The sequence below is a fragment of the Telmatherina bonti genome, assembly GCF_933228915.1.
Source record: "Telmatherina bonti genome assembly, chromosome: 1".
NCBI classification, from domain to species: Eukaryota; Metazoa; Chordata; class Actinopteri; order Atheriniformes; family Telmatherinidae; genus Telmatherina; species Telmatherina bonti.
Genome location: NC_136619.1, coordinates 16,484,095 through 16,510,650, shown reverse-complemented (window position 1 = coordinate 16,510,650; position 26,556 = coordinate 16,484,095). Strand labels below are relative to the sequence as shown.

The following is a 26,556-nucleotide window of genomic DNA, read 5'->3' as shown; positions in this document are numbered from 1 at the left end:
ACATTGTGCTCTCTATTCTAATATACTTTATTTAATTTCTAAATAAAGTACATTATAAATAAAATTAGATTTGTTGTATGTCTCTCTGCTGCCATATTGTGAAGTAGCTGTTAATAAGAACATTAAAACTTCAAAAAATTCACCAATGTTTGTTATTGTTACTGTAAACCAGTCATTTCATTGTATTTTTATACAGTTGTTGCAAACCCTGAATGAGTTTTATCCTGTAATATTGTAATAAATGTTTTACAACCAGACCCAAAATGATCTGAATAAGTTGTCAAATACTTTGAAGGACTTCAAAATGTCTTGTCAGCATTGACAGGCTTCATGGTTACAAGCCAGTTTCTGGGCTATATTATAGGTAGTTTGAAGAATGATCTCTTGTTGTCTGTGGAATCAACTATGTCTTTAGCAGGCAACCACAAGAAAACTTTTTTTTTTTTTTTCATATTTAAAGGAAACTACAAAACAATAAAGAAAAATTTATAAAGATCAGCACTGAAAATCCAAAGGACTTACAATCGAGCACTGGCACAAAAGTCAGTCTGTCTGATGCAATGTACTATTTGCTTTGCATTTGCTAATCCAGTACTGTCTGAATGTCACTTTCAGTGTCCTGTAGGGTTTCTTAGACAATGTTTAAATCACTGATACATCAACAACCTGCTACTTTCTGCACAGAAGTGTGATGTTACTCATGTAAAATGCAACTAAACATTCGTATTAGTATTTTACACATATTTCTATTAGCTTGCGCTTTACAATACAATGACTTGTAATGGGTTAGGAATCCTTCCCTCTTGTCTCAGGCATGTTGAGAAGCATTTTCACACAAAGCGAATTACATCTCTCCAGATTGGGGGCACAAGATGGCTGCACATGTGGCTGTGCATACAGGGCACGCCAGCCACTCTAGCTTGCTGTAAGCTGCTACTTATCTGTCACTATGGCTCTCTGCTGCGGTAATTTATACAGTACACAGAGATGGCGATGTGGACAGAAGAGATAATCCTATTCATTTCTAGGTGACTTGTGATCCTTGTCGTATCACTAAGTGTGACAAAGCTTTCTGATTTTCTGTTTCATGTAAACATTTCTTCCATTTATAATATATGTCTATATCTATATATAGATATAAATGTGTATATATATTCTTGTCATCGAAGGATGAGTGAGGCTCTGTTTGTTGTTAGGGGTTCGTAATGAAATCAAGGATGCTCAAGAGACTGCATGTTGTGACATGCAAATCCCAAATGGCTTAAGGAGTAAACGACAGTGGGATGCTGCAGGCCCACCCCTTTACATCTTTAATTAACACTTGGCAATTAAATGTGGCTCTTTGGAGAATAGTTAATAAGAGGCCCAAAGCTGATTATTTGGGGGGCTTAGAGGCTCTGAAGATCTTTTGTTCCTCTACTTCAGTCCTCCAATCCAAACCTTTAGAAATACAGTAAATAATTATCAGTGAGTGACTATTTTTTTCATATTTAATTGAGCTATCTCATAGCAGTGTCCAAGAGAAATGGAAAAAGAAAAAAAAAAAAGAATACTTAAGAGATTAAGTAAAATATCCAGTTTTAGTGGTTTTGTATTCAGGCTAGACTTTAACCTGGTCATGGCTGTTTTGTTTCATTTTGAAGACCTCATAGCATCTTTCGTGTCAAGAAGATGTAGAATTCATGCAACTTGGTGCCTTGTGGAGGTTAACTTGAGATTGTGCTGTATGGTCAGCCCAAGGACACAGCTGTCAAAAAGTTCAAGAGTTTAAGGCTGAGTCCGTCATACAGTAATAGCAGCTCTCGTTAGTTAAGACCTGACTGTTGGAATTAATATAAACCCTGTTACATTACCCTTTCCTCGCTGTTTGTCACACAACCTTTACTCCTGATTCAAGAACTGTTGACACTGATTCAGATACTATAATGAACTTGATAAAAAAACATAAATAAATCAAGACATCACAGAGCTACACAAATTGAATTTGAAAATGTACTTTATTCTCATATACTGATTTACGATATATTTAATGATACCAGGAATGTATCCTTTCTCAAGAGGTTGAAAGTGTTATTGTCATGGTGCTAACCATCACACCACATACAGCCCCATGAAAAATCTGATTTTAAAAAATCTTCTCACTGTGAAGGATTTTTTGAACAAGTTCCACTTTCTTTTTTTTTCCTTTCTTTTTTTTTATTTTAAGAAGTAATTCTTACAAGGAAATATTAAATTCAGGATCTTCCAAATGAATAAGAAACTTCTTACAATTCTGTATATTTGGACTAATGTACATATCTCTGTATATCTCAACCAGGCAGTGTTTTTGTGAGACAGTGTAAAACTGACTCTGCACCATGATTGCTTATTTGGATATTTCATGTTTATAATATCAAGTGGAAACATTTAAATCTTCAGTCAGTGTTGTTATATGACCCATACCTCCTGACTGTGAATATTAGAATGGGACATAGCAAACAGTGGGGGAAAATAAATATTTAGAAAGTATAATTAAGTGGCTGATATCTCTATTGGGAAATGAATTATTAATGTTTTATTTGGTCAAAAATTTGCATTTGTTTAGAGATCTGCTTGAGAGGAAAGGGAACTGGGGAAAAATATTTATGATAAAGAAGCAGAAGGATAGAGTAGAAAAGTATGAATGGGAGCACATTTAATAGTGGCCATGTGGAGAAATAGCAAACTAAAGAAAAAGAAGGATTTGAAGGGGGAAAAAAGAATAAAGATGCAGTTTTGTAAGGTCTGGGTAAAACATGCCATCATCACACTATTGCCAAGGCTAAAAGCCAAAAGGTTTATCTGCAGAGAGAAAAATAAACCCAACCTCTTTACTGCAGTGTTTTTATTGTAGATTATTATATTTACTGTTTTATGAAAAGGCATGGCTATGGTTTGAGAGTTTGCCAAAAACCTACAACCAGGTTATCAGGGATGCTTTTTGCACCTGTGTACCACAGTACGGCTATGTTCCAGCAATAACTGCAAACTATTTTGAGCACTTTTCTAAAATAGTGCACAGAAAAACCATTAAGTCGTGACACCAGCAGAAAAATTGGGGACAGAGGGTATGTTTATCCCTATGTTGCATCCCTTTTTCTTTTATCTCCTTTTTCGCAATAAATTACCATAGTCAAATACTGATATTCAGATATTCAGAAGGCAAATATATTCATTATCAGTATCAAAATTCAACATGACGGCAACATTAAACACATCAAAGTTTGATAATAGAGTTTGATTAAAAGAGTAGGTTGACACATTTGCTTTGAGGTTGCGGTAAAAAAAAATTTGCTGCTCAGCTGATCCCCCCTTGTGCTAAATTAACAGCAAAAGCTGTTCACTATCCTTTAACCTGCTCACTTTTGAAAATAACAAATTAAAGAAAGAATAAAGAATTATTTTCCATTGGCTACCCTCTGGAGCTCCTCTGCTGTCTGAAAGCAGTGAGGAAATCTGATGGTAAAATGATTACCTACTTAATGCTGACTGTGATTTGATTTGGCCAAGTAGAGCAGGGATCGTCCTGGTGGCAGCTTGATGGTGGCTGTGCAGCAATAAGATAATTTCCTGTCACAGGGGGTTTTATCAGCCCATCACAGCACTACCCCCCTATGGTTGGTACTCCTTACTCCCCTGTTAGCTCTTCCTCTGAGACTCAGCAGCAGTTAGTGTATATAAAATGTTTTATGGAGTGTTGGGCTTAGCCACATATATAGTAGTCATCTGGATGGGAATAGGATAGCATCTTGCATTTGTTCACTTGAGTAATAGCCTTTTGTGCTAAGAGAATCAACCATAATTTTGCTGCAAAGCAGTGGATAAATAGAAGCATTTTGCATTTTGTAAATGTAGAAAAAAGATAGGGAGACATTCTGCAGGGGATGGTAATCCAGGGCTTTAAAACACAGCACCATGCTGTGGAATGTCTAATGCAGGAAAGATAAAGACATTAAATGACTTTCAGGATGTGGGTAACACCTGTCATCTTCATCCTGCTGTCACATGCAGACAAGCCATCTTCAGAACTCTCAGCAATCAGAGGGACTGCAACTATGGCTACGTTTGTTTTCTAAAGCATTTCATCTCATGGAGGAGAGGGGTAAAAAGTTCTTCCCTTTGGAGGGATTATATTTCATCATCAGATGAGAAAATACTCAACGTTCTGCTGAGGGGATTGTGAGGATAAAGCCTCTAACCCTTACCCCATGACAGAACTCATTCATCTTCCCCCAGAAACACAGAGACTGGATATCTTAAATCTTCTTTCCACATCTTGTTCCTGCTTGTGCAAGTATTTAATTTCCCAGGTCATTTTATCCAATGTCGACGCATAGAACTAGTTGTTTACATGACATTTCTAAGAAATATTTGGTAGAATGTGAACAGTTTCCTATTGTTAAACATATATTGCTACCTGTCTGCTTTATTTCTTGAAGGTGTTGCTGTCACAGCTCATTCAGGGTTTTGCAACAATTTCTCGCTAACTGGTGGGTGTTGAGAGGGCTGTGTCATCACTGTGCACAGAGGGGCTCCAGATTGTTTTATCTGTCTGTGCATGACTTAGGAGGCTCTGGTCAAACACAGACCCATTAATTCTAAACTAAATTCGTCCAAGAGGGGAAAAAATAGAAGGCAAGTACAACAGATAGAGAAATAGATGGTGGGGAAAATAAGATGGTATCTCATTCAGTGATTTGTCCATGGATCAGTGTAAAGATACAATGCAGTTATGGTTATATGTTTAATATTACAAGATTCAAAGTCTTTGGACTCTCTGTGTTTTTCCTTATTTTCACAAAGCTTGAAATATTTTCTACTTTCACAGAGCAATCTGACTTGCATGAGACAGCTGTTTTTATTTACTGTGCTGTATCATAGCAAGCCTGGCCTTTTGATGATTTCCTCCAAGATCAGCAGTGGTGACTAGGGTAGTAGTGTCAGACAAGACGGAGAGAGACATCTAAGGTCAACCGCACCATTCAGTGGTAATGCTGCTGGCAGTGGAGAAATTGTGATCAAAGAGCACCTCCAGCGTGGCTCCATGAATGGTTAATGCATTTTCCTTTTTTTATTTATTTAGTTTTTATTGATTTTTTTTTCACAGTGGCTCAAGGGTTCTACCTGTAATTATTCTCAAGATGCCCCCAGTGTGCTTTGATCTGCATTGCTGCTTCTAATGCTGCAGAATCAATGAAAAAACATTTGACAGATACTTCATTAGTTCTGTAACAAAACACAAAGACTGAAGAACTCAGGCTTCACTATTAAAGAGAAATGTTTTCATGAGTTTATATTTGTATTTGTACGTGACTTTGGTAAGCAACTGTAACCTGACGTGCTTGACTTTTGTGTTGAAATTTCATGTAAACAGATTTTTGATAAGTTTTTGCACATGTCAAAACTGTAACCGGAATTGTCACAATGGTGTTATTGATATATATTAATATATTTTGGTGAGCCTGACATAACATTGCATGATAGGCTTTTATCTCCCTCCTCTCAGGCACAGTACATTTGCTTGCCTGTTTTGGGAGACTTTTACATTTGAAAAAGAAACTGAAACCTGATCAGAAACAATAAAACTGCTCTTTTGTTAGGACTAACCTTCCACAGCCATCATGGAGTAGAAGTTTCTGTATCTGACTGTTGTGTGTTTGTCTCTGCAGTACAAACAGGTGGAGCAGTACATGTCCTTCCACAAGCTGCCTGCAGATATGAGGCAGAGAATCCACGACTACTATGAGCATCGTTATCAGGGCAAGATGTTCGACGAGGAAAGTATCCTGGGAGAGCTGAACGAGCCGCTGCGAGAGGTGGGATGAGCCTTGTTTTACATCACTGCTGCACTTGACTGTGATACATTCAGAATTGTTTGCAAAGCATGGCATTACCCTCAGTTAAGTTTCCCATTTCCTGACATCTTACCCTTTCACAAATGCAAAGTGAGATTTTTTTTTTTTTTTTTTGCTTTGCTCTTGTGTCCAAATCAAAACAGGAATAAAACAGATAGAAGCTCCAAAATAGTTCAAATGTCTGCACAGCTGACATTTTTCCTGCAGTAATGTCTTCGTCGTTTGAAATTGTGACAGCACAATGCATCTTTTAAACCTCCAGCTCTTTTCTGCTGTTTTCACTCAGTGTTGTTTTTTTATCATTTGCTTTCTTTTCAAACAGGAAATCATCAACTTTAACTGTCGAAAGCTGGTGGCTTCGATGCCTCTGTTTGCAAATGCCGACCCGAACTTTGTCACTTCGATGCTCACAAAGTTGAAGTTTGAGGTGTTTCAACCTGGGGATTACATCATAAGGGAAGGCACGATTGGCAAGAAAATGTACTTCATACAACATGGGGTTGTCAGCGTACTAACCAAAGGCAATAAAGAGACCAAGCTTTCAGATGGATCCTACTTTGGGGGTAAGTTGAGCTGGTGCTGGCACCAGAAACACAAGCTTAAAGGTCACAAATGCTAAAACACCTCATACTGCCAAGCCTAAAGGCATTTTCAGCTGCTTTTCTCGTTCCATGCTTAAAAACTAAGCATTCAAACTTGTTCCTCCTTGCCTCAACAAGCGAGAATGAATTGTAGAAACACCGGTTTCAGGCTGGAGGAAGTGAAAGTACAGTAGAGGAACAAGCTGTCTTAGTCACACGACAAAGCCGTTAAAAGCAGCAAGCAGAACAATACAGCCTTATTTAGGAATGGTTCCAAAGCAGTTTTCATATAAAAGCAGCAACATCCCCAAACCTATAAGATGGTGCGGCAAAGCTAAAATTTATGTGAAGATTACTGATTTGCCAAGCATGTCTGAAAGTGTATTGTTCAGCAAGAGCAAAGTGGACCAAATGGATGTGGATTTCTACTGGTTGCACTTTTATATACCTTACTCTAATACACTATTATTGGTCAGATCTACACACCTTCTTTTCAGTGTTACGGGCACAAAAAAATGTGCATGAGGGGCTATTCTGCCCACTTTGCTATCAAGTATGTGGGTTTAAATCTTGATTTGTGAGTGGCTGCATTTAAAAGAGCTTTTTTTTTACTGAGATGTTAACTCTTGTTTTAGCTTGAAGTGGAATGTTGTGCACTGCTTGACACCTCACTCAAAATCCAGCTTCATGAAGGAATTTTCTCTTAATTTATCATCTTGTGAATGCAGAGCCAATCCAAATTACGAAAAACAGCACTTGCCATTCTGCACTCAAATGTCAAGAGGTCAGAAAGCTTTGAAATTTCTATACACTATATGACTGCTCAGGACTAGTGCGATAACAGAGTTGTTACATACTTATGTTGTGCTATGTTCTTAATCAGGGTCAGCTAATGCATAGCCCCCTCATGGTCCCACTGAGCCTGTGACACATGTTGGAGACAATACTGCCATACTGCCCTCACCAAATAGCAATTAATTTGCCCAATGACAGCATATCATTTAGACTACACTGTTAAGTAATTAGAAGTGGTGGCTAAGCATTTAACAGCACATGACCTGCCAGTGGAAGTTTAATTACGATTTGCCTGTCCAAGTCCATCTCCATGCCCTCTCTCTGGGGGGTTCCAGAGAAATAATGAAAAGATGGCAGGCAATCTATCCCTAAACATGCCAAAACTAATCAACACTTTTGACAACATGGCCATGGCTCTCAAGGGCCATTTCAAATGTCCAAATGCTCTCTCCTTTGGTCCGTCCTCAGCTCTCCATTCCATATATTCTGAACACTAAAAAAAAGTCAGTGCTCTTACAGGCTTGTCTTTTGCACATTTATCCAATTAATAGTAACAATTTGCGTGAAAGCAGATGTGGGCTGAGCTTGTACACACTAAATACTGAATAAACTGAACAGAATGCACTGCAAAGGGCAATGTTATCAAAAAGCATTCAACTGAACGCATCTGTATTTGGCTGTTTTGTCCTTGAGTAAGCACGAGCAAGTAGCAGGGTAACCCACTACACAAGGGTTCTGCTTCTGGAAAACTCACTTCAATCTTAAGCTTTGGATATGTAATTATTTTCCCGTTTATTCGATGTAAGCACAAGACTTTTGACGCCATTATCTGGTGATTTTTTTCTTGCACTGCTACTTCTCTGAGGGATATGAGTGTGTGTGTGTGTGTGTGTGTGTGTGTGTGTGTGTGTGTGTGTGTGTGTGCGCATGGTTTGGAAGGTTTGTGGAAAGCCTGTAGCCACTGGGAATTTGTTACCAAATATGAGTTAGTCATTCATGAAATTAATTGGTGCAGGATCAGCAAAGAGAGTGCGTGGCACATGTGGGTGTCAGTGTCAGTGAGCAGGAAGTTATAAGCAGTGAATATTTTTCTTTTCTCTGTGATTATATTGAGATAGGAAAATCTGCTCTGCGTTGATTAAAGTATTTTGTGGTTGGTGAGCTTGTGGATTTGGAGCAGAAACCTTCCGCTCATCAAAGAGCTTTTTCTTTTGTCGACTCCAGTTTACCGAACAGCAGATTGCACGTGTATCTTCTCATCAACATCTCAACAAACTCATGTACCATTCCGCTCATTCATTCAAAGACAACCTAAATTATTTACACTATTATATACTCTGCAGTCTGCTCCAGTTTGTTAGCTGTTGGATTAGCTCGAGCCAGAGAGCCTAAAGTCTAAAGTGGACACGACATGTCCTGGATGGGAGCGTCGACTGGGCACACAGCGATCCAGTGGAGAGGAGAAATGTAATGTGACTGCGGTACTCACGCCAAGGGACACATGGATCACTGCCAAGGCTGCTCTCTGGAGGCTGCTCTGGGCTCCGAAAGAAAACATGCACACTCCACCCTTGCCCTCCACTTGCCTCTTTCTCTCCTCATGGTTCAGTATTGAAACACTTATCTGAACAGCATCTCCTCTACCCTCTCTGTGCCCAGACTGAGGAGGTTATTGTGTTCATCCTTTGTTGCTTGCAGTAATTGATGTGTTGCCAGTTTAGACTGCAGTTCTGTATAGGTTGAAGCAGAGCTCAGTGACCTTGCGGTGGCCCTGCATGCCAGTCAGAGGTGCTTATCAAATGCTGTGTTTGATTGAACCTCTAAGATAGCTCATTTTGGTTTGAAGTGAGTGGCTTGTAGTAACTGTGTTAGTGGGGTCAAACCAGAAAGAGTGTCAGATGGAGGGAAAGGTTTGAGGAGCGGGCTAGAGTTAAAGGCACTGGTGGCAGTCAACTGTGTCATCTTCTTGGCTTTGCTGACTCTGTAACATTCAATCAGTAATCTTGTGAAATCTCTTTCTCTTTCCCTCCCTCTCAGTGTACGCAAATAAGTCAAGTCATAGAGTTACCAAATGGCGAGCTAGGCCAGCCAGGCTTTATGAGTCAGGATCCATTTATCCTCCCGGTTGTTAACTCAGCTACACCTCTTGTCTCAGGGAAAAGTCAGCTGACTGAGTGACGGAACGGGGTGTATGAAGAGGCCTTGTAAATGCATGATGTCATAGAAAACAATACACTGCAAGAGACTGTTTGGATCCAATGCACGTATGTGGGAATATGAAATGATGCTACATGACTGACAACAAGTATGCAGCATCCATATACTCACTACTTAATTTAGCAACATTAAATCACACAATTTCAGCTCAAAAAATGAGAGTGCAACAATGACACATGATAGAGCCTTGACATCAGCCTTGATGACAAAGTACATTTGATTCTTCCTCACTGTCTGCACATGCAGCTAAACAGAAGGTGTGTAATACAGCCCTGCTAATGCTGCGAGGGAACGAACATGACATGTCATGGAGAATCAGCAGCCCACTGCGGTTGTTTCAAAGGTTAGAGAGTGTCTGCTCTGCGGGCTGGGGGGCACTTTCGGGAAAGGAGATGGGAGCTGACAACAGGATTCAATGTCCAGGTGAGCTTTGCCAAACTAGGCTGCAGGACACAAACACTTCATCACGGTCCAAGCAGCCCTGCTCATATTCATTAGTTCATATTCAAGCTCACATCCTAGTATGGAAGAAGGCAGGTACATCCCTCCACACACATATGAGCACACAAACAGAAGCACACATTGACATTCAGTCAGACTAATGTGCAGGCTCTTTAGTATGCAGTACAATGAAAGCATGCATGGCACATTTTTCTTGATAGCTGCAAAGGTTGTAGAAAGGCAGTTATGAACGATGCTTTTACAGAAAAACTTACATTGCTGTAAATCATAACTAAATATATGCTGTTCTACAAATGAGGCAAAATATATATTTGATTTCTTTGGAGTATTCTGTCTGCTGCTGCCTTCGTGGCTAATTTAAGTCATGGGTCCTTTTAAGTTTGATGCGTTGTCTTTCTTGCAAAATTATGAAATTGCACATCATTTGAGTCATATTCATCTTTACAAAACTGAAAAAGAAATTAAAAATCTGCATATTTTGTGCTGCTTTGTAGGACTGTTTCAAACCTTACTTGCAACAAGAAAACAAGCCATATTTTTGAAGAATTTCAAACTGTTATCATTTTCCACCACTAGATGACAGACATGTGAATCTGTAACACTTTAGGCAATTGACCATATTTGGTAACTTCACTGGACATACGAAATGCTAGGCCATGAAATCATGAAACCACACGGAGTTTTCCACGCCAATCATCAAAGATCAGGTTGCATCCCAGCCACTTCACTGAGATTGGTAACTGCATTATAATATATCCAGAAATGCCACACTTGTAAATAAGAAATCAGTCTGAAACACATAACTCATTTTGTAGAGATGCTCTTTGATTTACAAATTTTAACAAACATTGAAACAGCAATCGACTCAGCAAGACTGGTTTGTCTCTGTAAATGAATTTGCAGCCATTTTTTTGCTTGAAATACATGTAAATATGTCTCATATTCCAAGCAGAATGCTGCATAGTCAGATTATGATAGTTAAAAAAAAAATGGTCTCAGAAGTGACATTGTTATTCAAAGCAGCAGAGGAGCTTTTAATATCAGCCAGCAAACCCTGGCTAGTCCTTACATCGCAAAGCATTTTAAAATGTCTTTGCAAAAGACACAGTGCAAGTTCCATTGAAACAAAGCTCAGGTGTTACACAAGTATAAGAATCACACTTTGTTTACTGAGAGAGAAAAGCAATGTGCATATTTACAGAAATGGCTACATAAAAACATCTGTATTTACATGTAAAAAATCTTAAAGGGAGATGTTCTAGGTCTCAGAGGACAGAAAATGCACTTAAAACATTTTTTTAGAAGACAAATGAAGGACCAGCACTTCTGGATGAATGAAGACATACCAGCTTTTTACAGTGGCTGTCAGGAAAAAAAAAGAAAATTTCTTCCAATGGATTCATGTTTAAGATTTGTGCCGGTGAGGAGATGAACACTGGAGAGAGTGACACCACACAGTGTGTCAAATCCTCAGTGAAATATCATGGTGTTTTTCTCCTCTGAATTTGGATACCTGCCACTGTTCAACCCTACCTTGACCGAGGAAAAGTGGCTCTCCATTCCTCAGAGAAGTGCTGCACCCTCTGGTGTGCATCTCTGTGGAAAAAAGCGTTAAAAACAGTGCAGCAGCATGCAGAGCTTAAACACAGCTAAATTATCTGAAGAACTACTTGAACGCCCACAAAGACCAAGGAGCGATGACTTTCATGGACTTTCTGCAACAAAGCATATTTTTGGAGCACTTTAGTACTAAGAGCAGCAAACATTCACGACGTCATAGAAGCCATTCGAAATGATGCTGAAAAGCCATGACAACATGGGTTTGAACAGATTTGTCGAGTATGTGAAGCTGATGTGGTGCTGTCACCGGATAATGACAGCAAATCCTGCAACACTACATGCACATTTAACAGATCTTCCCACTCGCATTACAAAATGACATTTATTTTTCCAGTCAAAATTAATGTATGAAACTAAAAAGAGAACAGAAGCAGGTTTTTAAGAGACTTATATAAAGATATGCACACAAAATGTGTCAAGTTTTCTTTCTTTCTTTCTTTCTTTCTTTCTTTCTTTCTTTCTTTCTTTCTTTCTTTCTTTCTTTCTTTCTTTCTTTCTTTCTTTCTTTCTTTCTTTCTTTTTTTCTTTCTTTCTATCAAAAGCTACACTCACATCCACACATCTGCATTTACTCTCCTCTTTGAGAGCTGGTGCAGGGACTCAAGGGAAACATCTTTCCAGTAAGAGCCCAGAACACGTGGATTGCAGCATCCAGCAGGAAACCAGTCATGTGTGATCTTACCAAGGTCACAGCACATGATGTCTTAGTCCTCCTTTCCCAAAGCAACATCCAATTTTAATTGGTGTCATTCAATTTTAATGAATGCATTGTCCCCTAAGTGTGAAAATGAAATGCATTATGGTTGATGGTAAAAACATCATGTCAAAGTAATGTCTCACTAAACTTACTTTTGATTACAAGTAAAACTGGTGAAACTGATTAAAGTAAAAAAAAAAAAAAAAAAAAAGAAAAAGGAGAAAGGGCAACAGAGAAAATACTCACATGTCTTTTAGATGAAGTTCTCCTTGTTGGTTTTGCATTTATCAGTGAAAAATATTCTGTTTAACAACACATTTATATTCTCAGTCATTCTTACTTATGATGATATAGCTGAGCTGACAAAGCTTACAGTTTTGGGGTAATTGTTAGTCACCTCATCATTAGTAAAACTCACAGAGATGGGGGGACTGCAAGCAGCTGTCAGTTTGAGGAGAAAACACACCCCCTTATAGAATTCAGGCTGAGCGACTAAGCCTGTTCTGTAATTTCATGCAGGATTTGGAGGGTATTGCGATGAGTCACAGGAGATGTGAGTAAGCAGTGGAAGTGGAGCATTCATAAATAAATTGAATGTAACTTGTGCTATACACAAAAACACTCTTGAGCTGAGAAGTACAGTGCAGATGTATACGTCACTCAGCAGCAAATGTTATTTTCTGCCTTATACTGAATAGAAAACGCTTTTGTGGAACCCAACTTTATTCAGTATTGTGTCTATGACAGTAAAGTATCAGTTGCAAGTAGTAACATAATAAAACAGACATTTATGAGGCGTGCCAGATTTTCAAAATAAGAGCAGCTTTTTTTTGTTAAAATAACTATGATGTTTAACATGGCAAATATTTGCACACACTTTTTCCACTTTTTACTCTTTTTACTTTCAAACTTGGGTCTAGACAGAAAACAAGATGCCTATTATTCATCTAAAAAGACTTCTTGTTGTTGGTTCGCTGTTGGGATACGTTTAGCTTTTAGTTCTGCATTTACCTCAGGATGGTGTCTTCCTAGGTGGGCAGCAACGTTAGTCATATTAGTGCAGTACACAACTTGTGTAGTACAGAGTTTATAAATACCTTTCGACCTGTTAAGCTCTGCTTTTCCGTTCAAAGCAAAAAATCCAAAATGTGTCCACACTTTTGACCTAAAATGAGATGCGAAGGATTTATATCTGCGCATTTCTGCAGGTTTTCTGCCATTGTCAGTCTTTTGTTTAAGTGTTATCAAAAGATGGATATAATGTCATGTTACTGTATCGTTAAAGAGAAACATTTTGCCCTTTGCTGGAGAAAAAAAGTAACTTCTTCTTCATCTGGCATCTGAACATATAAAAAAAAAAATTTTTTAAATACATTTTTGACCAAAAGACGTATTAAAAATTGTAAAACAAAAAAATCCTGATTTTTATGTGAATCAAATTTTTCCTTCGACCCCTAATGGATGGATGGATGGATGGACACTGCTGCTTGACACTGCTACCGACTCTGCTTTTTTCTGAAAGCAGAGCTGGCATGATATGTCAGGAGAGCCGCATTTCAATTAGGGAGTGAAAAATATCACCTCAAATCAAAGTGACATATTGACATATTGGACAGAGTTCATCTTCAAGGCTGTCACCTGTGTACAGTATATTGCATCTACACTGAGCTCTAAGACTAACCTTTTATTGTTTACCAGACCCGTATAATACCAATTATTTTTCATTTTTTTACTTCGAGTTTAAAATGGCACAGCAAAACGCCTGGACTTGACTTGGCTTTTACAAAGACTGTTAGATGAGGCCAGAGGGCTCACTGCAGCTCAGTATCTCATCCTGGAAGCGTTGGCTTCATCCAGAAAGCCACGGGACAAGAGGATTTAATACAGAGCTGTGATGCTCCTCTCCACAGGGGATTACTGGAGCAGTGCTGCGGGAAATAGACCCCCAGCACAGCTATAGCCAGGGCTGCCCCCTAACACACATTTCAGTACGCTGTCACAAGCTATATGCAAACACACATGAGCATGCACACTCAAGTATGCACACTCAACCCCACATGGTAATTTTGCTATCTTTTGCATTCATGCTGCTCTCTGGTTAAGTGAGCTGTTGCCCATTCACCCATGCTCTCTATCAAACACAAATACTAGCACACTGCGTATGAGGTTGTGTTTCATATAGTACATATTTTGCACTTTCTGTCCTACCAAATCATGCATTTTTTCCATTATCAGAGTTGCTGTCACAGTTTTCAAGCCATTGCACACCACTATTACTACTATAGGCTCACAAAAAAAAAGAAGAAAGAAAAAAATCCCTGCTCAGCCTGATTCTGTCCAGTGCTGTTGCTGTGGATTGAATGTTGTTTATAAGATATGTTGACCTTGTGGGCATTTTTTTTTACAGTTTTTGAATCATCCATCTACAGTCATTCTGTCTGTCGACATGTGGGGCAGACTTGCAGTTTTTTGTACAACATGAACATGAAGCAAGAGAGCTCAGAGAATTAAGTGTGATCTGCAGTTGCCTGCTCATACATGTTACTGGACAGAAAGGGATTCTCAGCATGAAATTAATTCTCAAATCTGGAAATATTTCATGCTTTCTGGAGGTGAAGTGCAAAGAAGGGAGGACATAATGTGAGAAGTAGAGATGGAATTCATGGCTCCTATAAATGGATCTGGATCCTAAGGAGTTACTCCTTTCAAAGAACCATTAAAAAGAGTGGCTCATTCTTGGATTTTATTCAGTTATTAATTTTAGAATTAAATTAGGTGTAATCTTTATTTTGTTATCAGGGAAATTATCACTAGTAGCAATTACATGGTACTGTTTGATCTGAATAATTCAAACTTTATGTTCAAACTGCAGGTGGGAATCATTCTGAATTATATTTCCATGCTTCCACAGTGTAATTTGATTTTCTCTTGTGGCACAACAAGAACTAAGATTGCTACAATAAACTTCCATGCAAAACTATTTTACTTCAAAATTTTCCACTCAAGAACATTTTAGTAAAGGAAAAAAATCACCAATAAAATAATAATAATAATAATAATAATAATAATAATAATAATAATGTACCTTTTTAAGGTCAATCATACATGTCATGCTTACTACCATGATTACATGTGGGTAGTCGCATTGTTGTTACACAGGAATTATTAACTGCAATTGTCAATACTATAAATGTGCACTGTAAAATTTAACTAACATGAAATTATTAAATAGAATAAATTTTCAAAACTTGAACATAAGATTTCCAACTATCAACTATCAACATGTATTTCATATCATATGCAGTACCAGTGAAATGTTTGGCCTCACACGTTTTATTTAAATCACTTTGTGAATGAAAAACATTTGTCTGGTACTGTAGTTTAATCAACAAAATAGGGATGTCCTTGGAGCACAATAGAGGTCATCCTATGGCTAATGAACAGCACAATATGGTTGTACTTAATTTACAGTGTTTGTATGTAATATATGAATACAATTACCCTGTTTTCAGTAGTCGAACAAACTAATGTGATATAATTTATTTAGTTATGAGCTCCTAACCAGCTTTTGATAACATGTTTCAATTTCAACTGTGCACCCAGACATAGTGTCACCCATATAAAAAAGCACTCACAAAGCTTTTATATTGTCCTTCAAAATAAAGATCTTGATTTGTGCCAATACAGAGTCTACTTAAATTAGATTAAGAGTTATTTAAAACAGATTAAAAAAAAAAAATCTGCATTTAGATTCTTGAGGTGGGGTAGGAGGACAGGCTGTGGTCAGCCACATAACAGAGCACAAATACAAGCCCACACCTCAGCACATCTCCACATGATCCCACAAGAGAGTTGTGCATGGACAGATTTCATGGGGCTACTGCAAATTGGCTGAGTAAGCATGTATGTGTGTAGCAGAGATATGGACACAGTGGAAAGTAGACACAGGGAGCTGATAGGTACGTCTATACATTCCTCAGGCCAATGTGCTGTCTTCTGTTTGTGTTTAAAATATGTTGCAGAGCAGTTCATTGTGAGAAGAAACAGAAAGGTCTTGGTTGAAAAACACACAACCCTTAATTGGACTGAGCAAAAATGAATGAATGAATGAATAAATGAATGAATGATATGGTGCAGAAAATGTAAAAACTTATGCTTTACTTGTCAATTTGCAAATAGTAAAGTTGTTGACGATGGAATTTTGATTTACAAATCTTTCTACAAATCTTTACTTTGTCATTTGCTCTTTGTTTGTAAGGTGTTTCATTTTGAGCACAGGTTGGAGCTTGACTTGTGAAATTGTGTAAAATGTAAAATGACCTTCATTGTTTTTGTTCAAACAGTTCAAACCTGGTTATGCTTGTAAATTTCAGAGATTTTGTAACTATTTTTTTTGTTGCAGAGATTTGTTTGCTGACTCGTGGCAGGAGGACGGCCAGTGTCCGAGCCGACACGTACTGCCGTCTCTACTCTCTGTCTGTTGACAACTTCAACGAGGTGCTGGAGGAGTATCCCATGATGAGAAGAGCTTTTGAAACTGTTGCTTTGGACAGGCTGGACCGTATTGGTGAGGAAAATATTTTTTTAAGATCAAAAAGCAAACCGAAGTAAAACATTTCAAATTATTGAGCCTAAGTTACATTGACAGTGTCACACATGCCACCTTAAAGGCTGCATGCTATTATATTGAAGTAAAAATCTTAAACACCAACACCAACAGATACCCAATGACTGAAATTACTTTCATAGTCATCTGCATAGAAACATGCAGATAGGGCTCTGGTTTTGAAATCCCTATGAAACTTCTTTTACGCATAAAATTGGTATTCATTCCGCATCCATCACTGTTTCCAGGTTCAGTCTAGGCAAATGAAAAATTCACAATGAAAGGAATGCCTGTATCATCACTCAGCCATCGCTGCATGCTCTGTTTTATCCTCAGCTATGTTTAGAATGAGAGATAGAGAAATTGCTTTAGGGGGTCTCTTTGTAGAAAATGGCTGCTTTGAAAAGATGTGGTGGGCTGATAGTAATGTTCCAGTGGGATGGTCTCCAGTGTACAACCTATCTCCTGGGCTTGATACTCATGTACACACTTCTCTAATAAAGTGACTCACACAGCACTGATCCACAAACTAATTACTGCCTCGATGGACTTTGCACAGTCTGATTCAGGGAGTGTAGGGGATAAAGGGTCAGGTGGGGCCAAGACACACTAGAAGTTGTCATTGTGCTTCACATTAATATAGCATACTTATGATAGAAAAGGCAGAAATCAATTTGGATCTGATTTAGTTTTCAGTATCCTCTAAATTTGAAGCTTTTTGTTTACATGAAATTGAAGACAGTTCTCGACAGATCAGGCTGACAGAACTTTTTGTTCTTGTGGAGCTGTGTGATTGGTTGGGCATTTGAGGTGGCCATGGTTAACACAGAAACACACAAAACGCACAGTTTCCGCTTCCACATTTTTGCTTTTGCAAGTTGAACAGATTGTTTTGATAAAACAGCTGATCAATGTGGTTGTAAAAAAACTTTTACAACATGTGGCATTTAAACACATGGACCCAGCCCCAGGCCCAACCTAGCCTGCCCTAGATGTTGTTTCTCATAATTATGAAATAAACAGGTTCGTTGCACAGACATTGCTGCCCGGAGTGATCCCCGCCCTGCATCCAGAGCTTCTGTCTCTTCCACCTCTCTATTATTGTTTCTTTGTTTCTATGTTAAAATAGACTTTATTTCTGCCCATTCTGCTCCATCTGTTGTAAAATCTCTTTTACTACCTTTTCCCAATTAAGATTTTAAGGTTTCCAGTTTTAGTTGGGTTTTTTTTGTTGTTGTTTGTTTTTCAAATTGCCTAATAATAGCACTGCTAATGCTGGTGTTGTGTAGCTACTGAAAAGAGCTGTTGAAAAAGATATACATATAAATGTAGGCCAGTTTGAAACTGTTTATTATATTTATTGTTATTCTTTTTATGTATGGGCACAATATAAAGCCATAAAGATTTTGCTTCTGTTAATGAATATTGCAAATAATTTCAGTATGTATTTGGTGCAGCTGCAAGATCTTTCTAGTTTTTTTTTTTTTTTTTATTGAGCCCATAATTTTGACTCCTCTCTGACCTGTCACTCTCTGTGTCTTCATGTCTTTGTGTTTGTGTTTTTTTTTTGTTTCTTTTTTAAAGGAAAGAAAAACTCAATCCTTCAGCACAAGGTACAGCATGACCTCAGCTCTGGTGTGCTCAACTACCAAGAGAATGAGATAATCCAGCAGATTGTGCAGCATGACAGAGACATGGCTCACTGTGCTCACCTCATGCAGAATGCCCCACCCCAGACGCCTCCCTCGCCTACTCCTGTCATCTGGGCCCCCTTAATCCAGGCTCCTCTTCAAGCAGCAGCTGCTACAACTTCAGTTGCCATTGCCCTGACACACCATCCCCACTTACCGCCAACGCTCTTTAGACCTCCAGTTTCTGTTCTGGGTTCCCTCAAGGACCCACCCAGCAGACTAAGGAAGTTTCACTCATTTGTTCCTTCCTCAGCAACACCTGGTTCTGCTGGGGACTCTCCCTCAAGCACACCCTCTAAGCTGTGTACTGGGACAGACATGTCATTGCTGGCCTCTTTTCGAGCCCAGCACATGACATCGGGTTCTGCGACAGGTAGCTCCTCCCAACATGCCTCAGGTAGCGGAGGCCAACATGGACCTACTGGGACTGGATCTGGATCCAGTGAAGGAGGGACCTGTGTCTTCCCCTTTGGTCCTTATTCATCATCGGGCTCACCCTCATCCAGTACAGCCCAGCTACACCCACAGCCACAACATCAGCAGACCTTTCGATCCAGCACTCCACCTCTTTCAAACCTCTTCCACCAAGGATCTATAGGTGGAAGCACCGGGTCAGGACTAAGTGGAGGGGCAGCTGGTGCCAGTGGTGGTGCTACAGGGTGGTCATCAGGTGGAGCAGTTGGAGGTTTTGTTGAAGGAGCCACTGGAGGGGATTCTGCTTGGGCTGGGGAGGACTTTACAACTGGGGTGGCAGAAATGACTTCTGCAGGGACTTATGGCTTAAAAGGAGCCATTGATGGATCAGTATGTGCAATCTCAGGGGAAACTGTTGGTGGACTATCAGAAGGATCAGTAGCTGCTTCTTGTGGCAGGCTCACAGGTGGGGCATCAGGTGGATCAATGGTGGGTCTCAGCTGTGCGTCAATACAAGATAAAAACAGGAGATCAATCGGAGGTACTTCCAGGGGATCAATTGGAAGAGCTTCCCGTGGATCAGTAGGTGGGACCTCTGGAGAACCATTGGTGGTAACAACCACTGGAGGATCACTAGGGAGAACCAATGATGGCCCATTGAGAGTAGTTTCTGTGGGGACCCGTGGGGGAACATTTGGAGGTGTTTTAGGAGAGTCTGCTGTAGGGAGTGCTGGAGGATCATTGGGAAGGGTTTCCAGTGGATTAGCAACTAGCCATATAGGAGGAGCCTCAAGTGAGCCAGGAGGAGGAGGATTTATTGGAGGATGTATGAGCAAAAGTGTAGGAGGTGCAGTTGGAAGCCAATTAGCAGGATCTGCAACCTGTGTTGGTGGTGCTTCTGAAGGAATTGCAGCTGGATTTATTAGTTCCTCTCATTGTCAAAGTCCATTATCTACCGGTTCATCTAGTTCTATGCCTAGTCAGATTGCTCATAGTCAACCACCTTCAAAGCCTCCTCAGTTGGCTCCTCTGCAGCAGTTTGCTGGAGGAGGCAGGACTACCAGTGGCATAAATATCTTCCATTCCCCCCCACATGGTTCCCCATCCTGTAGTAGAGGACAGCACAGTCAACAGCTTGCTGAGAGTTCCCCATCTTCCCTTGGGCATTTTAGCCTGGCAGGCCTTCAGTCTGGCTGCTTACCTCACCAGATCTCAGTGGAAAGGTCTGCATTGGCTTCCTTGGCTCAGTATGGTTCAGCAAATGCCTCCCCCTGCCTTACCCCTGTTGCACCCAGTCCCACTGTTCAAAGTCCAGTGACTGGCAGGACTTTTCACTACAGCGACCCTTCAAGTGCCACAGGATCCCACAGTTCCTTGCTCATGCCTCAGTCTCCTTTACTTTCGCAGCTTCCCAGCCAGCCACACACAACAGGAAGGGATTCTCCTCTGGGACGCTTTTCAGAGGACCTAAAGCTTTTATCCAGTTCACACCCATCTCTGCCCCAGGAAGTTGCCCAGGCCTTAGGCCACCAAACTCCTCATTCCTCTGTGGAATATTACCCATCACCATTTTCCTCACCAACTCTTGTGCCCAAGCCCTGTAGCTCAATAACAGGGCACGCGACTCCTCCAGTGCAGATGTCTCCAGGGCACCCTCATCAAACTCAATCCATGGGCTCCTCACCAGCCTTCCCTTCACGGAGGGGCTCTGCTGCCCACTCATCAGATGTAGAACCTCAAACTGTACGTTCAAAACTTCCCTCAAATTTGTGAGGACGGATCACACCCTCCTGTGTTCCCCTGAAATGAAAAACACAAACTAACTCCATATGTGACATTCTTTTTTGTCCTCAGACTTCACTGTGTTGCACCTCATTTTATCAAGATTTTAAATTTACTGTGATTATAAATAAAAACACATTACCAGATAACTCAGAGCTCTAGAAAATTACTTGTTTATGCTATTTCTTTTTCTTTTCATACATATTGTACATAGATAGAGATATATTTAAATGATAAGTTAATCAAGGGACTAGGAGGGTGTGAGAGTGATGTCTTTGACTATGCCAAATTTATCTTGTGACTTTTGGGAAGTTAATCAATGGACAGAATAATACTCTATTTCTGCAGGAACCTATGCACTAATCCCTGCATGTATAAAATATCCTCTTTTTTGTCTGTATGTGTTTAAGAATAATTATTTAAATTTTTAGCTTCAACAACATGCTTCGATAAAGGCTGACTCTTGTACCATCCCATTTTGGGTCACATATTGTTGATCCTTAAAATTTATCTATTAGATTGTACTTATCTATTCTCTGTATAAACTTTTGAAAACCTTGAGAGATGGAGATGAGATTTTAGGAAACCAAAAAGACTTTTCCTGTTGAATAGCAATTCACCTCTCTGTGGCCCATTGATCCTTATTTTATAAAACTTAATTGTATAAATCCTCTTTTTTGAAGCAAGGAAAGAGAGGTTTGATGAGCTACCTTTCTTCTCAAAATTTAGAAATAAGAGCAATTGATGGACTGGCTTTCTGCGGCATCCTCAACCATATCCTAACAAGCTCACTTTGTCTTCCAAGCTCATGCCGCAAATGTATGTAGTATGTTTTGTTTTTCTTCCTGACTGTGTGAAACTGTTAATGTGTGAGTGTTCAAATAAGGGTGCATAAGTGGAGAAATTGGATGCAAGGCAAATGTTGCCAGATTGATTTGCTTTTTTACACAAAACCAAGTACTTCCATAAACCACAGCTTGTGTGATGCATTATGTAGCGCTCAGATCATTCAAAGTCACAAATTATCAAAACCCAGCGAGGAATTAAAAATTACAATGGAAACTTGAAAATATAACTTATTTTTCTCCCTTCAGGTTTCCATATAAATGCTCAAAACAAGCAGTGCACACGCTGAAATACCTGAAAAGTGCTGGAAACTGTGATATGCCACTTAGTCTGTTATTTCTGCATTAAATTCTCTACATTAGCTGCTGTGTGGTCAGCATAGACACCTCTCCTTGACAGCTAAGAGTTTGAGATGTGGAATGTATGTTCATTTACTGATGCTTAACTAAGTACTGTAGCTATGGGGGTTGTACTGAAAAAGTATTGTCCTGGAGGTTTAAGAGACTGTTCTGTAATTGAAAGGTAATTGAATCCATATCTTTGATAAAGGTTATCATAAACAGTCATTTTACGGCTAAAGTGTCATTTAAAAAGACACAAAAGCACTGGCTAAATTGTTGATGAGGCAATCTGGATTTGCTTTTCAGTAAGTTGTCTACAACAGCCTGATTTTCACTGCAAATGCACCATAAAGTGACACTGTAAAACTGCGATGCAGCTTTAAAGCAGAGAGAAATCACTTCTTATTTATGTGTTGTTTAAGAATAAGCACATCAATTTTTGCTTTTCTAAAAATATTTGATCCGCTTTAAAACCACACCAATTATTTAAAACTATATACAAATGTAGCAAAAATGAAAATTAGTATTTTTCAACCACTTATGCATTCAACATTAACTGATTAAGTAGTCCTCTGACCTTTTGTTTGTATCTTTTTCATCAGAAGCTGGTTAGCGGTCGTAAACCTTCACAATGCACTGATCATATTCACATATAGGTTTTGACCATGTTACCCTTAAAGCTGTCTAACTGAAGTCTCCCAATAACGTTGATTAACTGTGCACCATTCACTTGATTATTTCTTAGTTTGTTATAAATGCATCTTATTTGTATTGTGTTTAAGCACACTTTTGCAACTATTAACCCCATACTGTAGTCACTGCTAGCCAGGAGGCTCAGCTCTAAAAGGGTTCTTAGACAGTGAGTAAAGCCAAAAACACTAAAACAAAATAAAAAAAATTAAATTGGCTTGTCCAGAAAAGTATAGTAATTACCGGTAGCACAATTTAGATTAGATTTTTTGTTTCATATTGAACAGAACTGCATTGCATTCATCAGGGAATCAGGTCATTTTATTTTACAATGCAGAATTATTGGAAATAAAAATTTATGCATTAAACAAAAAAAATAAATAGATAAATAAAAAAAGAGAAAATCAAGCAAACAAAGTTTGCAGAGGAAAAAGTGAGTATTTGTGAAGAGCTGTTGATTTGCTCTACTTGAGCTTAGCGTAAGATTGTTAAATTAACTCTAACAGCGTGTGGAAAGAAAAGTATACTAAACTCGTAATGAGAGGACAGAAAAATCTGCAAAGGTTAAGTAATCTAAGAATTATTTCTGAACTTTATTCAATCTTATTTGAAACTTAAAACATGACTTGTTTGAGCTTTCCAGTGTATCTCTAGCGTATCTTTTTCTCATTGGAGAAAAAGATGAGTAAGTGGTGAAATAAGCCATTGAATTTTTTTGGTTCCACACAGCTAAAAAAAAAATTAGGTAAAAGAAATAATTAAACATTTTTTTAGATCTCCTCTCTCATTATCCTTTCTTTTGGATCTCCTTTATTTCTTTTTTAATTTTTCTCGAATAACCTGCTAACCTGAATGCCTTGCATGATCAGACACTCTGTGATATGATGTAGCCAAATTAATAAGTGAAAATTGCTTCTGATGCAGCAAAACAATGTAAAACCATAAGTTTTCCATCACTGTGCTTCACATTTAATATAAAGGTATTTTTGGTCTATTACCAAAAAATTGATATTGATCATATTTTGTGCATATTATTGTTGGTAAAGGGTTCTGGGCTTTTAAAGACATTCTTGGCTCCTCACTGTGATGACAATGTAGGATTTGATTTGCACTTTTTTTTCACCCAAAGTTGCCCAAACCTTGATACGTCTTTTTTTTTTTTTTTTTTTTTTTTTGCTTCTTAAAATTTTTTGTTTTTAAAACCCATTCATGCACAGGACTGTCAAATTTTGAAAACATACATTGTTGGAGTAAAGTGAAGACCAGGCCCTAAATATGACAGGGTCTGTCTGCTACTCTGTTTTTGCAGTGGCTTGTAAAAGTAAGAATGTCCTTAGTGGTTTCACTGCTCTCTTTTACATTATAATCAAATATTTGAAATAGTCCAAATTTCTAAAGTGAAATAATAAAAAATAGTTTTGAAAAACTTATCTTGATAATCTGCACTAGTTATAAAAGATACCATTCATGAAGACTAAGCTCTATAAACAGGTCAAAATCTGTTCAAATTATAAGTTGTAGTAACACTGAATATGAAGAACGGCAAGATTAATACACTTTCAAACCACTGTAAATTTGATTTTGTGACGACTGCAGATTTGTCTATCTATTTGATCTGTTTACTTTAAAATCTGTCAAAACTTATAAGAAGATTGAACATTTGCATGTCAAAACAAGTCAACATAGTTCATTGTTCCAACAGGATCTGCTTACTTTATGTGGTTGATGGCATAGAGATTATTTATGTAATTGTGATAAAAACTTTAAGCTGATCTTTTGAATTTGAATATCTGTCATAAGCTGTTATAAGTTTCTGAAAGCTTTGTCAAGAAAACTGTACACACAGTAGAGGAAGGTATCACTAAATTCCCAGTGGAGAGGTGCAGTGATATGATCTTTGTGTTTATCTGTAGCTCATCAACAAGACAGGCCCAGGTACCACTAAGACAGCTGAGTCCCCAGCTCAGTCACAGCTTTCAGCCACAGCAGCCTAATTTAACAAGACATATTTGTAATCCCATGACCCTCACAAGCTATCACAGACATGCACACAGAGATGACCACACCAACCCATCATTAAAGTTGCGTTTTTGTTTTTTTTTTGTTTTTTTTTTTGTTTGTTTTTTTTTTTTTTAACAAGGTGCACCAAAACATAAAATGGCTTGCTGCTATACAAAATCATATTTACAGACATATAGTCACCGCATCACTGTCTGATTCTTGCAAAAGTATAAGTACAGTTTTATTTCATGCTGCAGGATCATCCTTAAATAAATTTGCAGCAACCAAATCTATGACCAATTGATTTTCCACCTTTTACATTCAGATCTGCTACGGTGGTCTTATGCATCATGTTCATACTATATATGTAATAAGTGGTTTAATCCATTTTATAATTTATGATAAAGCTATGAACACACACTGTGTTCTCCAAAGCAGACCAACAAGATTCAAACTGCTTTTACAGTGGAACTTGTTACACATGTACTTTGTATACTGAGGAAACACTGTCATTAATTATTGACACTCCTTTGCTTGGAACCATCCAAATGTATTTTAAGCAACACTGTTAACTGAGGATGCATATCATGTGTTGTTTCCTTTATTTCTGTTGGGATAACTGTTTAAATATAAGCATCATGACACAATGTCAAGTTAAAATTAATGTGGATACACATAGAAATACTTTTTCATAGTTTTCCTGCTGCAGTGAGACTGTTTCAGTGATGACTAGAGCAGTGTTTTGTTCATCTCTCCGCCATGTAACACTCTGTACACCCCTGCTGTAAACAGCTATTGCTCCAAAAGCATCCACATTGACTTTGCACTTCGTGGTAGATCATTTTCAAGAGGATCCAAGTGGTGAAAGTGACAGAGCTCAGTGTCAGAAGTGACAGTAAGTAAACAGCTGGAGCTGCTCCACATCTGGAGTATTGATTGTCTGCTCACATTGCAGGCTTCAAAAGCCTCTGTTGTCATGTACCTGCTACCAATAAGAACACAGATGTGTTGTATAACATCAGGAAAAAGCCCCTCCTTTTGCATCTCTAACTATGAACTTATTAGAAAAGACGTGGAGATGGAGAACAGTTTGAAGCCAGCCTGTGAGGTAAAGGTGTAGATTTGAAGAGACGTTGATGTGCCGAGAAAATGATGTAGGTGGACATTCAGCCACAGGGAGGACAGGTACACAGGCAGGCGCTCCGAGAGGTACTCAGGCTGATGGGCTTCTTTTGGCATGTTGCCCCCTACGTTATGATTGTTTCCGAGTGCTTGTGGTTGTTTTTCAGTGCGTTATTGATTGGTCGGATATGAAGGAAAGCTTTGAGCATTGTTGTGTAGCGAGCAGTTAGTGTTTAGGATGTTTATGTGTGACTCCGATTCCCAAACTACAATGCCAGGGTTTTTAGCTGTGGCTGATGCTCTGAGGAGGGAGAAACAAGTTCAAAGGTCATAGCTTAGGAAGATATTGGACAGGGAATGATTAGTTGGCCTGAACATTTTGTGGTCCAATATCACAAATACATACTTTAGGGGAGGGGTACATGTGCTTTATCAGCTAAATCTGTTCCTGTCAGTTCAAGACCTGACACAACCTGCATGATGTCCTGTGTGTTTCATGTTGGTTGGCCTTGTTGAAAAGTCGACTGTCTTTGAAATTTTTATATAAGAAAACTACACATTTTCATGACATATTTTGATTGATGACCATGCAGCTTTGAAATTATGTAGTGGAAATGAGAAGGGACTTCATAATCCTCAGGGTCATGAAATATTATCAACTCACAGAAGACCATGTAATCCTTCATTCTGACTAAAAACAGGAAAATAGCAGAAATTGTAACAAGATTTCCACCTGACAGCAATGTTTATTCTTCAAGCAGATTTTCTATTTCCATCCTCTCATACGTTTTGCTATAGCTACATGGGTAGCACAGTGT

At 38.7% G+C, this 26,556-nt stretch overlaps 1 protein-coding gene across 1 annotated transcript in view; it reads left to right on the top strand.

The window, feature by feature from the left end:
- Window positions 1-20,729, top strand: part of hcn4 (hyperpolarization activated cyclic nucleotide-gated potassium channel 4) — a gene marked incomplete at both ends in the record, with an annotated part of 79,134 nt that extends 58,405 nt beyond the window's left edge. Inside the window, 4 exons of the mRNA XM_079239956.1 lie at window positions 5,688-5,834; window positions 6,196-6,436; window positions 16,648-16,812; window positions 18,436-20,729. Coding sequence (XP_079096082.1) covers window positions 5,688-5,834; window positions 6,196-6,436; window positions 16,648-16,812; window positions 18,436-20,729 — 2,847 coding nt within the window. The remainder of the gene's footprint in view (window positions 1-5,687; window positions 5,835-6,195; window positions 6,437-16,647; window positions 16,813-18,435) is intronic.
- Between the last annotated feature and the right edge of the window lie 5,827 nt (window positions 20,730-26,556).